This window comes from Aythya marila (assembly GCF_965140915.1).
Source record: "Aythya marila genome assembly, chromosome: 5".
Taxonomy (NCBI): domain Eukaryota; kingdom Metazoa; phylum Chordata; class Aves; order Anseriformes; family Anatidae; genus Aythya; species Aythya marila.
Genome location: NC_139046.1, coordinates 8607992 through 8624175, shown reverse-complemented (window position 1 = coordinate 8624175; position 16184 = coordinate 8607992). Strand labels below are relative to the sequence as shown.

The 16184-nt window shown below is 42.0% G+C and overlaps 1 protein-coding gene across 3 annotated transcripts; it reads right to left on the bottom strand.

Moving 5' to 3' along the window:
- Nucleotides 1-342: 342 nt before the first annotated feature.
- Nucleotides 343-15147, bottom strand: LOC309878644 (SERTA domain-containing protein 2-like). Of its 3 annotated transcripts, XM_082761407.1 has the most exons (4): nucleotides 15035-15147; nucleotides 12494-12612; nucleotides 8963-9086; nucleotides 343-4862 (listed from the first exon to the last, which is right to left on the bottom strand). In XM_082761407.1, the coding sequence occupies exons 3-4, from the start codon at nucleotides 9025-9027 to the stop codon at nucleotides 4007-4009; spliced, it is 921 nt and encodes a 306-aa protein (XP_082617533.1). In that variant the 5' UTR covers nucleotides 9028-9086; nucleotides 12494-12612; nucleotides 15035-15147; the 3' UTR covers nucleotides 343-4006. The 3 variants fall into 3 exon arrangements, with proteins under 3 accessions (XP_082617533.1, XP_082617531.1, XP_082617532.1); XM_082761405.1 differs by lacking the exon at nucleotides 8963-9086; XM_082761406.1 differs by lacking the exons at nucleotides 8963-9086; nucleotides 15035-15147 and adding an exon at nucleotides 13333-14499.
- Nucleotides 15148-16184: the final 1037 nt, after the last annotated feature.

The window sequence follows — 16184 nt, the reverse complement described above, 5'->3', positions numbered from 1 at the left end:
GCTCAGAATTAGTTCTGCAACTAATTATAACTCATTTTCCTTGCAGCACTAATGCATAGGTTACTTTCTTGCATGTATTTCACACCTGCCTGAGCTGGAAAGCAACTCTTCTGCGTATGCAGAATATTGAGCCAGGCAGAGTGCTTTGAGTACTGCCTACATGTCCTTGGCCAGCCACGTTTTAACCCAGCACAGCACCGAGCTGTGCTGCTCAGCATACTTTTGAAGTTCAGATCCTTCAGCGGCTAAAGCTGGGGAAAGCATATGAAACCTGATGTCACATTTAAAGTTTCAATGTGATCTGACTCCCTGATTTTCTGAAGAAGCTAAATTGCACTGTACCTTTATAAAGGCAGCTTTCCTCCCACTGGATGTCAGGACCCCTCCCAGGAGTGGGTGGGCGCTGCAGTGGCAGTAGCAGCCTGCTCCAGGAACGCAGACAAGTGTCACGCTGGGAGCCTCCTCACAGCCAAAGTGAGATTTCTGTGGAGTTGTTTCTCGATCCGTGTTCTTCCAGCTGTGGTCAGCAGGCTCCAGGGCAAAAGGCAGGAAGAATGCCTCATCTAGACGCAGCAGTCAGTACAGTCTAACCAATAAAATGAAGTTAATTGCAGAAGAGTCAGGATCTCTCATTTTGAAGATCCACAACAGGAAGAGAATGGAAAACTTTAAACATGAAGTCACCGGTGTAATTTGCATTAGCAAATCAGTCTATTCATGGCATAACCAACAGTTTTTCACCGGCACCCAGCCTGGCAGTACACAGGCCTGCTGTGGCCAAAGTGTGTGCAACAAGAAAACTTGGGTTTCTCACTTACTTTCGAGCATGGCAGCTCCAGAAGCAGCGCTAACAACTGTGTGGGCCAGTAAGACTCCACAGGGTAGCCAAGACAGAAGTCTGAGGGCAGCTGAAGGCTAACAAACATCAGCTGTTCACAGCAGGAATCCCCCCCACCGCACCCACCAGCTGGAAAAACTGTGCAACATCCCTTGTTCTGTGGGGACAAGACTCACGTGCAAACGGGATGAAACACCGGTGTTTTGTATTTCCAAAAAAATGTATAAAAGCAACCACCTGGGGGAAAATGTTTCATCTTCGTAAATGAAAGGATGAAAGAAAGGTGGCAAGGTAATTGTTTGTTTTTAAAACAAATACTAGAGGCTTCAAATATAAATGGTTAAACTGCAAAACTGTGGCTTTATTTCCAAACATACAATAAATAGGTCCACCACAACTAGCCTCTAACTTCATTTTACATGGAAGGATTTTAAAATTAGTTTGTGCATATTTAAAAATTAATCTTCCCTTTGCACATAATTCCATACATTACCAAACTGCATTACATACCAGCTTTATGGTCTTGGCACTGTGATGCAAGCAAGCAATTAGAAACAGAGCTTTGTGGCAAGCAAAATCACATTTTGTATTGTTGATAAAATGTACCAACAATTTCATCTATTTCTGAAGTGTACAAAAGAGTTCAGCATGTAAATGCTGAAAAGGAAGTCTTCTCCCTGTTGGGGCTGCAAGGTAAGTGGATTAATTAACTGTTCACTATTTGCTACACGATATAATTTTAATACCAAAATATCTTTACTGCATAGTAACATTCCATATTTTCAAATGCAAGAAGAAATTAAATGCAGTCTTTTTTTACTTTATTCCTCATCACAGAATTTAAAGACATTTTTAACCACAACTCTGCTTCATCACAGTGCAGAAGGCCCTTAATATTTCAAGGATTTATTCAGGCATATCTTTAATACAAAAGTAGAGGCTGAGGAAAAGCCAGAGTAGTCTATACACAATGCACAATCTGTGTACATTCTGAAGCTGTACCTCTTCAAGAACTACTTATACACTCTTCAAACAAATCCCTTTATCCAGCAATTCAAAATACTTTAGATCAGAAGTTTTATATTAGAATCAATACATTATATGCATATAAATACATTTATACCCTTCGGTTGCTAAACAACCCAGATGGCTGCAAGGATGTGACCTGAACTGGTTCTCCACTGGTCTGGGAAACCAAACTGTATTGGCAGCTAACTGTTAACCAAAAGAGTCACAGTAAAAAAAAAAAAAAGATAATAAAAATAAAAAGATCTTTGCACAAGGTAAGTGTGCTACAGCATCAGTTAAGACTAGAAATAGTAGGTGATACCCTGGCACCATCAATAGGGCCAGGACTCCAATGTCTGTGAGACGCAACACACAGTAAATGTTTTCTTTCTCTGCAGATGCCCCATTCTTGTAAAGTCCCAGCAGAACAAAAACAGAAAACAAACCAAAGCAAAGCTTTTACAACTACAGATTTTCTTATGAGACAGATGCTGCAGCTTTCAAGACCAAAGTAAAAGTTTTATAGTAAAAAAAAAAAACAATCAAAAACCCCTAAAAAATAACTAGTGTGCAAGTGTGTACTTCAGAAGACAATAGCAAGGATCAATACAGACCTCAATTCAAGCTGAAACAGTATCCAAACTGTCTTACAGAAAAAATAGTTCTCACTGCAAATCTCATCTTCAGTTAACGAGTGCGCTTATATATACTTATATACACACCTGCCACACACACGAACCCTCCTTCGGCACAGCCTGCAGCAGAGCCACCAGCCACCACCAGAACACTTCCGAAGCACGGGCAGGCCCCAGTCCTGACGCTGCATCCGAGAAGTCAGACCCCTGAGCTCCCACAGACACAGCTGCAGGAAGGTTCTTAGTCATCAGCACTGACTCACCGCCTACCAGCAAGTATTTCAGGAGCATTCAGAACAGCGAGCACTGGTGGGTGCAGCAGGAAGCCTTCTCAACTTCGTCTCTTAAAGGATACGGAAATGGTGACTCTGCGAGTATCCTCCCAAGGTGCTAGAAGTTTTAAGTTTGAAGCGTTTCTTTCTACAATGCCAGGTATACAAACGTGTATCTTTTTAAATAATATTGCACATAAAAATCATCTCAAACTTTGTAGTGAAAGCAGGGCTGAAGGACAGTGTTTTCCAAAACAGATTAAAAAGCTACCTGTACATAGTAAAGTTTTAATTTAAAGAACGCCAAGATTATTCAAAATCTAAGCACATAATACTGACGGAAAATTGTTAAATTGCACAATCTACATATAAATTACATTTGTAAATACTTAAAAGTTTTTAAACATTGAATACCCTTGATTTCACAAATCAGCTAGGTCACTGTCAAAGGATCAGCTTAATGAGTTAGAAGTACTTTCCCCCAGAAAAAAATAGAAACAAAAAGATCTGCAGTCTTAGACGAAGCACTGGAAAGAGTTAAAGCATTTCAGCTCAGAGGTAGTGCTAAACACATCCAACTAGAAGTTCATTATATTTGAACTATGATGAAATAACGTAGTAAAATGTAGAAAGACTATAAAATTTACAAAAATAAATAGTTCTGAATGCTTTAGAAAATGCAAGAGACTTTGTTGACAAGTGTCTTGATCTGCTTTTCCGACGAAAAGAAAGCAAAGCGTGTCTCATTTTTAAAATATACCCATCTCTAGTAATGTGTCTGCATCCAGGCAATCCAACTATGCAACTTGACATATGCCAACCTGGCATAGACTCTGATATTAAAAATAAAGTGGAGGCTTTGTAAAAGATCATTTCATATGAAATTTGTTTTGCATGTAAATTCTTCTGACAAATTAAAAATTGCACATAAAAAAGTTTATTGAAAGAGGCATGAGGGGTGATAAGGGTATGTGCCTATAGTTCCACATACACCCTGGAAGGAAAAAGATGATTGCACAGTTCTGATAAATAAATATTTCTTTAAAAAAAAAAAAAAAAAGAAAGAAAAAAGAAAAAGAAAAGGACTGCCACTTTTCTGGTTTATAAGTTTTGGAATTATTTAGAGAACCCCACTATGGACAGATTATTTTTTACTTTGTGTTTTAAATAATTCTTTACAACTTTTCCAGTGGCTTTTATCCTGAAACCAAATGAAAGTGGCAGTCAAAAAGTATCTTTGGGTAAAACAAGTATCAGGATCCAACGAGAATTTCCATGATGTGGTCCAGCTCACTCAGGTCTGTTCTGCATATTTGAATGTTGTTTGCTGAAGAAGAATTACACGATGGGAAGGTTTTCAATGGTTCTTCTGTAGCAAGAGGTGGTGGTCTGGGTGGCGTTAGCGGAGGGCAACAGAAGTCTGAATCATACATTGAAGTGTCAATATCTTCAAAAATGTCATCTATTGCCAAATCCTTCAAGTAGCTAGTTGAATTCGAAATCTCAAAGGAACCAAACACACATTCGGCTCCCTTCAAATCCTGTCTATCATCTTCTAGCTTTAGACCGGCATTTTCTGGAAACTTTGGCTGGTCATCTCCAGTAGGAACCAGACAAGTAGGTGGGCTTATGTCTTCTACAAAGTCTAAATCCTTCAGAATTGATGAAATAGCAGACGACATATCATCGTCTGAAACTATCAGCAGGCTATTTTCTATCTGGTCTTCTGCAGACCGCAAGTCACAACAGTTAGACTCTTGCTGACTAATACCTGAAGGCAACTGTAGGGAAATCCCAGATGACTCCATCCCTGTGTAGCTGTGAGTACTAGGAGTAATGCCAGCGCAGACATTAACTGGCTGCTGATTACTCTCTTGTCTCATTTCCTCTTGAATTTGCCGCACGGTGTTGGCTATGAGGACAGAGCGGTGCAAGTTCGGTTCCACCAGCATTTTGTACGTCTGTAACTTGGTGAGGCACATGTTAAGCACCAGCTGCCTCTTAAGCGGATATGGCAGATTTCGACTGGAATCGAAGGCACTAGAGAGACCAGCCATGTTCTCCTCATAGTCACTCAGCTTGCGTTTTAGACCTCTCCCCAACATGAACCTGAAAGAGAAACACTCTGAATTAACCTTGGGCAAGACTTCTGCAAGATCTCAACAGGCACTTTCAAAAGTCCACAGAGTACAATTTATTGGTTGACTTAGATTCTAATGCCATAGAGCACTGAAAGACAGTAAAATCCTACGTAACACTCTCATTGAGAAGGTGCACTTTCCAACTCTATTGCTTGACAGGATTTTCTTCAAGAGAAAACATAACAAACACAGTAACTGCTGTCTAAAAAACAGTATTTAGAAGTTCTTAGACTGCTTTTGAAGGTTTACTTTTAACTCTGCTATGAGGATATGAACATACTTAATTAAAAATATGCTAGGTTAACTGTGTTTTTTAACCTTACCCATTTAAATTATATGGAATACAAAATTCATTAGTGATGAAAGTCTTATGTCCATATGAAATGAAATAGATGCTTATATTTAAACATTTTTAATTTAACATTCATTTGTTACTAGGCACAGTAGCTTAGAATGTAAAACTAGTTTTAATGCCCATTTTTAATCTCATTAAGGTATTCTTAATGTCTTGCTCAGTGTCTCTTTTATAGAATTCACTTCTTGGGTGACCTAAAATTGTTCTACTACAGTAAAACCACACAGCAAGACCAGTAACAGGGCCTCTTAGGGGATCCTTCTGCCCAATTCATGGCTGAGAGTAAACCTGGCTGGGCTGCAAACTCCAAGGATTATCATCACTGCTCATGGCTACTGGTTCACAACCTGCTACTGACTTAACTCTAAGAACATCCAGCAGGAGGTTATTAAACAGAATTTTAGAAGCAACCAATACTGCTAAATAGATACAGAAAAGAAGTAGAACTTTGTTGGTTCCCACCTGCTCTATGTGCTTTTGCACTGAAATACAGGCAGGTCTGTAACAGTGACACCAAAACTAATTGTGGGCATGCACACCTAAAATACAGGTGATCCAAGCAAAATACATGCTTGAATGACAACTACCCAGCATCGAAATACAAAGTGTTTTATTTAGTAGGGACAACGCACACTAAGCAACCACTTGTGCACACAAGGAAAAGAAGTATACCATGAGCAGGGAACACTGGCAGAATCTTGATTATACACATCATGTTCCCATGGAACAGAGACCTCACTCCCACACAATTAACAAAAATTAAGCAATCATAAATTAGACACCCCGTGGCAGATTTAGGGCAGATCCTTCATACACAGCGATCCAGACACTGCATGCTGCAGAGGGCCTCCCAACTTCCTTTTCATGTGAGCACTGCACACTGCCAGCAACAGCTCAGCTGATTGCTGCAGCTGCCAGCTGCCAGACTTTTGGGGACAAGGAGATGGCAGCAGGATAAAGCTTCTTTTACTTTTGGGATTTCTCCAGATTTGCAGGAAGCACTGCAGGGCTCCATGGCTACATTCATCTGCCTGGACTAGGCTGGTGGAGAACTCAGCTCCTCTGGAGGAACAATTCTGCCGAAGTTACATTTTGAACTTCAAAAGTTTGCAAGTTTACATTTTGTAAGTTTGAAAGTGTGCTTTACTCCAAAGTTTTCTGCTGAACCTCCACAGCAGCAGCTGAATCTCTTAAAAAAAAAAATATATATATATAAATAAATAAAATAAAAAAAGGTTTCTGAATGTGGCTGCCTCTTCATGTCGGTGATCCTCCCTCCCACCCCATCTCAGCACCCCACCTAGAACCAACAGAGCCAGGCAGCGCTGAGGACTCAGAACAAGATCAGCACCAAATACAATAATTGGAAGGACTCTGGGGGGGCTGCGTGTGTGTGTGCGTGCGCCAGGTATCCCCGGCAAAGCTATCAACAATGCTGCCAGCAACTGGTAACGTCAGACACAATCTAAGGAAAACTACAAGTTATACAGGCCTTTGCAATAAGACTGTTACTAAATATACTAACTCGTCACGTATCATGGAAATAAATAGTGTCTGCAAATAATTGGAAAAAAAATCCAGAAAATTATTAATTCTCCATTTTAAGTAGCACTTAAATGCCGTGCTACCTAAGGCATGCCCAGACTCTGTATGAATAGAGAATAAAACCACACATCAAAACAGTTACGTGCTCTCTGTGCACCATCCTTCCCATATTAGCTGTTTTCCTTTTCTCTCCACTAACACAGACCAAAGTTCATGCTCATAAGGCAAGTAAATGAAGACCAGACACGGAAGACTAATTCTGTCATTTTATATATTCAGAAGACTTGTTTTTGCCACTTTACTGCTTTTAATACATTGTAAAGTATATATTTACACTATATTGTACACACAGGGAAAACTAGACTTATCTGTTTGAATTATATGAATAGTTAATTTCTAACATATCAAAAATGTGGTTTTTACTTTCTGTACACAAGCTTAAGAGCAAGCAAACTTGCATAAGCGAGGATATATAATTTCACAAGAACAACTTAAAATCAAATGTTTAACTTTTAAAGTCATACAGTAGTCTAATTAGACTAAATATTTAACGCTTATATACACAGACACCTTTTCCCTTCCTCAAATTTCCCTCATAAAAAATTGTCCTTGAGCATTCTAGAAATACATAACAAAGTTTGAGTGTCACAGTATCCTGAACTATAAAAATTAAATTCAAGAAACTTTATTTGCTCCAACTTCAACTGTTTCTAGTTAACAGATTCCCCAGATGTCTGAGAAGGTGTTTTACAAACATGTTCCTATTTTACGTTTCATAAATTCTGCCTGTTTACTATGACTTTCTCCTAACTTCAAGTCTACCCTCCAGGAGGGAGGTGATTTCAGAGGTTACATAAAAATTTGAAAAGAGCTAATAAAACTGGAGTACCACTGGTACAGTGGGCTTGAAAATGACTAGTGTCATGGTTGCTACAGGAGACATTAAATTTCAGTTCTTGTCAAACACACACAGCTGCTGACCTACAAAAGATACAAAGCCCCTTTGTTACCAGCTAATCTACATTTTATCAGGCCTTTTGCTTTACTTTTTAGCATAAGAATTTCTGACAGGGTCATATTCTTAAACTACCTCATACTTTATAAGCAATTTGCCCTTTTGCAGCATTGTGTGTTAAAACACAAACCCCAAAACCAGAACTCCTAATCCAGTCAAATACTCTCTTTTGGCAGTGCTACTTTGTGACATATCAATCACATTAATTAATTATGCACTGTTCCCCTCGTTTCAATTTTTATTACTAGTAAAAACAACTGAATCCACACAACAAAAACTACGTTTCCATGTCGATGCATATTGCTGCTTGCTGGGTGCAGCTGTCAGTCCTACCAGAACCACACAGCCTACTTCAAGAAGCACAAGTTCGGCACGGTAAAGTACAAAGAGGGCACCTAGAAATCACACTTTCCTTACTCCTGTCCAATTCTAGGAACCTACTGAGATCTCAGAACATTGCATCTGGTGACAGGATTTTGGCACACGCCAATCTGATAACTCTGTAATTTGTAAGAAAATAAACTGAACAAAAATTAAACTTTATGCCAAGTTCTAATGTGAAGTCTATGTGTAGCTGTTCAACAATAAATGAGGCAAATTGTAATTCTTTCCTTGACCATTAAGAAAAAGTTAAACGACCATATTTTTAGAATCTTTTGTCATGGAAAAAAATAATAATTAAAAAATAAAAACAATAAGGAATGTAAGATCTCAGAAACTTTTTCTGATTTTTCTCATCTTCTCTCATTGTAGTAACGCAAACTGAGCCACGGGCCATTTATAGCAAAATGCTTTTTTATTTTAAGTTATTCTGTGGAAAATGAAGCAAAGTGAATTCAACATTTAGAAGTGCCAAACTCTCGACTTATGTCAATGAACTATGAAGGAGTCTATACATAAAATTCTGCCCCTGACAGCACGTTCCTCATTTACTTCCAGTTCCATGGAGTCCATTTCATAGAAACTCCTCCCTGCTAAGATGAGAAGAAGCCTCCATGCTCTGTAATCCTACACTGTACCCGAGCTGGAAAAAACTTGGAGGGAAGAGGCACGTCACTGGCTGGCAGATCCGCACGGAATACCAAACAAACAGGCCTGGTCAGAGCTTGCAGCTACTCAGAAGAAACATTCCAGCCTACCAAGAAAAATTCACATTGCGACGTGTTGTGGACAATACAGGACTCGTGCCACCATTTCAGAGGAAAAACACAGCTCCATCTGTCACGGGGTCTGATAGTGCAGTGCAGCTGCCACTGACACATGGTTAGGAAGTGCAGCTGGAAACAGTCACAAAGAAGAACACAGCACGTGAAAACTCTTAATTACTTCTACTTGGGCAAACTACTAAATTTCTTCTTCCTCACCTTCCAAAAACATTTTAAGAACAAGTTAAACAACATTTAGAATCTGGAACTGCACAGAGCTTTTCATTTTTAGCACAGAAAAGCTTCAAAAACCATGAGCATATAAAACATGACTGGCACAGTTAAAGTTGTCTAAACACATACTTTTCAGGCATAAAACAAGCACTCCAGCTAACTACACAAGAATTACTCATTTTCCATTAAAGACTGTTTAAGTGGCAAGATCACCACCAGAGTACTTGGCCTGCACTAGGCGGGAGGTCAAAATTATTTCATCAATAGCGGTCCCTTCTGGCTTCTCTTCCAAAGTTATTAAATTCATATTTGCTATTTCTTGTCATACAGACAGCATTGCATTTTTCAGCCTAAAATTGTCTTGGGTGATAAACGACTGTTCCTCACGAGACGCAAGTGTTAGATTTGAATAGGCGCAAGCACCCCAGGAGTGAAAGCTGTCTGTCCAGTTTTCAGTAAGGGAGCTCTGCTAACTTGTATTCACATCAAAATTAGAGACTCCTTGTTATTGTAATTTAGGTAATTCTCTTTCAGAGTCTCCTTTGGCTCATAACCATGGAAAATAACTAACAGTAAAGCCTGCTAGAAGTCTCCTCGGATCAGAGGCTCATGTTAGTGACTGACTGAAGCTGATTGATAACCTGATTTGCTGCTCTCCTCTCTTCCATGGACACATTTCACAAGCACGCATCTATCTGCAGGGAACGTGAAGGAAGACAAACATCCCCACAGCTAATGGATATTTCTCAGAATTATTCAACAGATGCTGGAGACTGGTTTTAATGGTATCCTTCCCCTATCCCCCATAGGTTTTAGCATAGGTGACAACTTCATTAAGCTTTAATTAAGTGGTGGGACGGGTCTTGACTAGTACTGCCTGTATCAGAAGCTGCCCAGAAGAAAGGTGAGGCTAAAGGTACAGTTAACAGACACAGCATAAATCCTTTCCTCCCATCCGGACTTAACACTGATCGCTTAAACATGACTTACGTAACCCTGTAAGCCGTCAGACTACACAGAACAGCCTATCTGATCTGGTGTCCTCAGCAAACGTTGGAGATCCCCACACCACCAGTCCTTGGCTGTGAGCAGAAATCAAGAGGAAGGAAGGGAAGGAAAACACCTTTAAAAGACATGAAAGGAAAAAGTAACCTGGACCAGAATACATTTTTAAATCCACAAAGATGTATTTAAGTCTCCCCCTCCCCGCCCTGCCCCATTTTAGCCAAGATGAGTAACTGCTGGAGGTGGCTAAAAATGTACATATGGGGAGGAGTGCAGTCCTACCAGCTTACTCCCATACCTAAGCTCCTATGTAACCACGTCTCCACAGGAGTTAGAAACAACCAGAAAAGAGCTGCTCAGAGAAGGGAGAGCTGATGTCAACTTCTGGTCACAAAATCCCAACCAGTAACACACCTAGGTCTTTCTGTTACTGCTAAAGCAGCTAGAACACAGAACCAAGACATGCTACTGTTCAGACTTTAAAAAGAGTAAGAAAACTACCACCAACAAAAATAGAAAACATACCTATGGATGCACCTAACATCCCTTCCCACATTTTGCAAATAAAAATATGCGGAAGAGTATTCATTTAGAACAGGAAAGAAATGAGAGGAAGAGTAAGCCAAGGCCAGCATTACAGCCTGGAATTCATAACCTTCCCACTGTCACTTCACTATTTTTGGAAGAAGTGAACAAATATGTATCATACAACAATATTTCAGGGACTGAAATACTGTTTACCAAGCACTTCTGAGTGAGTTTTACCTTGATTTAGAAGTTAGATGGAACCGCCCCCCCCAGCTATTTGTATCATGTCTAATTAATTTTGAAAATTCCTGCATTTAAAGGTCATCTTTCTAAGTTCCTTACTCTCGTTTTTTTCACACAGCACTGGTAAGAGAATTGCTTTATAAACTACCATGACTATCTTAGTTTCAGGTCACAACATTTCACTCTGGACAAGAAGCTCCTCTGTTACGATGTGTACTTTCCACGAGTTAAAAACAAGTGGCTCTGGGCCATTTACAACAGTAAATGAAACATATTCTTAGCAGCTGATATCTGTCACTAGAGGCTGATGTATACATGTACTGAGGCAGTATCAGTGTTAGGCAGAGAAAAATTTTCATACTTACACAAACACAGAAACAGTGTCACTCCTCTCCACTTGTGACTGTAGTTCCACACCAACAAAGCTCACAAATGTATGTTTTTAATACGTGTGTGTTTAGCAGGTATTTTTCAGGAAACTGATATATTTTTTTCTAATTCTTTTTTTTTTTTTTTTTAAGCAGAAAGAATGGTCTGGAATCATTTAATCCAAGGATCAATAACAGGTAGCAAAGCTACCACCTGATCAAGAGTTACCAAATCTGAAAACTTCCCAAATAAAACAAGATCATAATTAAATGAGTACCTACAGGAATCCAAACAAGCATGGTTCCACCTAAGCAATATCTTACTGAAGAGAACTATAAATGTGATGACAAACCTCTTCAGAGTTTGTTCTAATCAACTGAACAATTCTCTATTTACTTCAAATAGAGAGATACTGAATGCATTCACCTAATTAATACTGGCATATATTTTAGGGTTACGGTGACCTAAATAAAGGTCCATTAAGAACAAAAGTCATAGCTTATTAACAATGTCAAATTTGCATGCCCATACTTAGAAATACAAGATCAGACCATTAACAGTAAACGAAACCAAAAAAAATACCTTTTCCTGATAGAAAAACAAACAAACAAACAAATAAACAAAAACATTAATCTTTAGCTCTCTGTATGGGATATTCACGTAACTTTGAATAGCCAGCTCAGAAATCACTTCCATTTTCCCTAACAGAGCTGCCTACAGCAACCTTTCTCCAGTATCCAAAGTGCCTTCTCTCACAAGAAGCCTGTAATACTGTGCAAAGTCCACGGGCACGTGGTAGAAAAACTGCATCAGCTTCAACAGCTGCACAGTGGGCCTCACTATAAGATTGGGGCCTTTGTTAACAAGGATCCAATGCAATGATCTTTATTAAGATCATTTTTACTAATTTTTGTTACGTTATAGCACTGTCTCATTATAAAGGAAAAAACAAATTAAAAATTCAAATTCAGAATATTCAAACCAAAGAGCTTATACTATTCAACAAGCCTAAAGCACTTCACTTCAGATTATATACCGCAATTTTAAACATTATTATTCAGTTTATCATTCCAACCCACAAAAATAACATCTACAGCTGATTATCAGAACATGGGCTATCCACGTAAGATATGATTCAATAACAGTACACAAGTAGTTACCCTCAGAAAATTGAAAGGAGTCCAGGCAGGAAGATTCCAGATTTTGCATAAAGTGTGGTCATCCAAGAGTCTTGAACTATGCACAAGTCCAAGCCATCCACAGAGGTAGGAGGATGTGACTTAAGGAGAAAAACAAAGAAAAAAAATGAATATTTCATTACTATGATTTTTTTTTTAAATCAGAATTATTGAACAAACAATTCAGTACAACTTTAAAAATTATTTCTGCTAAATCCCACTAAAGCAGTCAAACTGAAATATGAAAAACTGAAGTTCATTAATGAACTGAAGTAAGAGGACCTCGTAGTTTCACCTATGAGCACATGAAATGTGTTCATAAATTAATACTACAGAAGAGAATGCTGATCCTCCAAATGTTAGGCTTTGGAGTGAAAACTTGCACTGACACCCCTTCAGGTTCCTGAACACTACTGGAATTTGTAATAGTTTACGAAATCATGAATCAGGAGAGCCTATACCACGAACTATAAATAAGTACATTTCAGAATTAGCCCCTAATGTTTACAGACTGTAAAAGGAGTTCAGTTGTTATGAAATTCCCCAGATTTCCTCATTTTCATCACCCACAAAACCCCTACAAGAAGATAACTGCAGGATACTCTTTAATTGCAAGCTATATTCAGCATATCATCATTTTCATCAAAACCCTGATAAAGCAGCATTTGCAATTTGCCAACAGAGTACACAGATTAAATCATGGATTAGACCAAGGCACTGGAAACTGTGGGGCACATAAAAAGGGTGAAGTGACAGTAAACTATGAAGGAGGCTAGAAGTACACAGAAGGAACTGTACAATCCATGCCCTTGAGGTCTCACCTCTACCTGGAGAATCTACGTTCCTCAGTTCCAAGGATAAAAGCCCTTATGCAGGCTAGCAGCCCTCTGTCTGTATTGCATCTGACACGTTTGTGTGCGTGCAGCGTAAGACAGGTACACACAGAGACCCACCCCCCAGCTGCAGTGCTCCAATCACTTTACAAAGTTACCACAAGAGCAAAGATCAATAGTTAGCCGTATGATTGTGAAAGACTGCATTTAAGAAACAAGAATTCATGTTATTTTACAACTCTTCAGTGAAAGCCAGTCTTGTATTTAGGCAGATGGAGCAGTAAATGAATACAGTTCATTTTACACAGCGACTCATTGCTTGGTGCTACCAAAGGGCTCCTCCGTTTACAGATTCTTGGAGCTGAAAAGATGCAGTAAAACAGCAGCAAGATGCCCCTGACCTAACAGTGCTAAATCTAACCCACGGTAATAAATACAGCAGTAGCCCATTCCTCCTCTCAAAAACTGGCTTCTTTCCTATCATAACCATATTATATGTGGTTAAAAAAAATAAGGAAAAAAAAAAAAACAGAGAAATGAAAATTCATTATCTTTTTTGGCTTGAAACAGCAAGAGCTTAAAAGGTCAATACTGAGGTTTATTAAAGTGTACTTGCTAAGTCACAGGGGGGAGGAGAACACTCAGTGACTGCATTTTCTCTGCACTTAAAACATTTGTCCTTTCGTTTTCAAGTGTGAAATCTTTTGAGCATTAAAGAACTCTCAAAAAAAAAAAAAAGCCAACAAGTGCATCAGAACATTTAAAAGTTTTTGACTCCAGTACCTTAGTTAAGAAAAAGTCCAAAAGTCTTTGATATAAAAATGAATGCCGTCCCCTGTATTTTAAAAGTCTGACCTTTTACTAGAAGAAGGTGGAGTCCAAAGAGTTATCAAATTTGACTCGTTCATTATATAATGCACAGAAATTGTTCAGAATTAACTGTGGGGGTTGTGATTTTTCCCCTACTTTTTTTTCATAGGGGAACGAGTGACAGCAAGGAGCACAGAGGTAAGGTTATTAGATTTAGATTTTACAATCTGTTATAAAAAAAAAAAAAAACACTTATACAAGACACACGGTAGCTGTAAATCACTATGAATAATACACGCAGCAGGTAATTTTTTTCCCCTTTCATTTTCGTCCTCCGCCTTCCCTCGCGCTCCTCAGCTACCTGTCTTGGGGTCCCTTCAGCGAGCCGAGCCCCCTGCCTTTATTTTCGGGGCACTTCCCAACGGGGCACCCGGGGCCTAAAGCGGGCAGGACGGGCTCCGGGCGGCGGGCACCGAGAGTTCAGCTCCCCCCTCATAATTCCGGTGGGGTCCCCTCAAAGTTAGGTGCCCCCCCCACCCCGGGCAGGGCCGTGCCGGGCGGTGCCCCCCCCCCCCACCCCATGCAGGGCCCGGCCCGGCCGTGCCGCCAGGCTCGGGGCCGGCCCTTCCTGCACCCCCCCCGCCCTCAGGTCCCCGCGGCCATCCCGGGCGGCGAAAAGTTGCGCTCCTCCCCCTCCCTGCCCCCCGGCGCTAATTATAACCGCGCTAACAACTTCCAGCCCCCCCCCACCCCCTCTTCACCCCCTCTTCCCCCTCCCCACCCCCTCCCTAACGGTCCCGCTCCCCTCAGGGGCTCCCCTCAGCGCCCCCCCCCCCCCTATTTTTCAGCCGTTGCCCCCCTCAGGGCGCCGCCGCCTCACCTGCGAGCCGCTCCGCGCCGTGCCAAGGCAGCCGGCCGGGCTCCCTGCGGCGGGGCTGGGGCTCCGGGAGGCGGAGGCGGGCGCCACCCCCGCCGGGCCCCGGCAGCCTCCGCCCCTGCCGTCCCCTCCCTCCCTCCGCCCGCCCGCCCGCCCAAGGCACCACAGCGGCGGCGGGGTGGGGAATGAGGGGGGGGGGTGAGGGGGCCGCGCACGCCGCCAGCTGGCCGCGCTCCCATTGGCCGGCGGCCCTCGCAATCTGCCCGGCAACCATTTTCTGACTGGTCCGCGAGGAAGGAGGGGAAGGGCTGCGGCTGGCCCCGCGCCGCCGCCCAATGGGAAAGGGAGGAGAGCGGGGGTGGGCGGGGACAGCGCGAGGCGTCGCCCAATCAGAAGGCGGGCGCCACTGAGTCCACCCCGTCTCCCCCCCCTCCCCTCCGGGCCGCGGCCCCTCCCTCACGGCGCGGCCCGGGACAGGACAGACCCCCCCTCCCCCCCCCCTCCGCCTCACAGCGCCTTGTCCCAAACCCGCCCGATTTAACCCCAAAGCAGCGCTCCCACACCTCCCGCTGCCCGCGCGGCTGGCAAGCGAGGCGCGCACGTCTCTGCCCAGCGATAACACGAGGGCAAACATTGCGAAACGCTCCCCGAAATGCGCACTTTTACCCCTTTTTCTTCACCCCCCCCTCCCCTTCGTGCCCTGCTGCCCCCGCTCCCCTGAAGCTCTTGGCCCTGTGGGGTCAGTTTTGTCACCCATTTCGGGTTTTTTTCACCAGAAATGGGCACTCGTGCCGGCTCCAGCTGTGTTTTTTGGGGAAGGTCGGTCTCGTAGGCGCCCTGAGGAGGCTGACATGGCCTCGGTCCAGTGCCCGCTGCCGCGCTCTGGGTTTACAGCCCCCAACCTTCACAGAAGCGACAGCGGTTGCTGGCAGAGGTTTCTGTCACTTTTTCCACTTGTGTGAAATGTCAACAGGAGGATTCACGCAAGAGAACTGGAACCCAGCTCGGGGACTGCTCCATCCCACACAATTCGTGCCCCGAGCCAGAGCACGGTGCTGCCTCACGGGCTCCCAGAAACCGGAGCTTTTGCCTCAAATTGCAGAGCTTGCTTGAGAAAACCCTTACTTCCTCAAGAGATACCACGTTCTACCAG

Excerpts from the sequence above, each read along its gene's own strand:
- LOC309878644 (XM_082761407.1), bottom strand. The coding sequence starts at position 9,027 with ATGGAGCTGTGTTTTTCCTCTGAAATGGTGGCACGAGTCCTGTATTGT. Across the intron at positions 4,863-8,962 it reads TGTCCACAACACGTCGCAAT|GTTCATGTTGGGGAGAGGTC; the intron begins GTGAATTTTTCT and ends TTTCTCTTTCAG.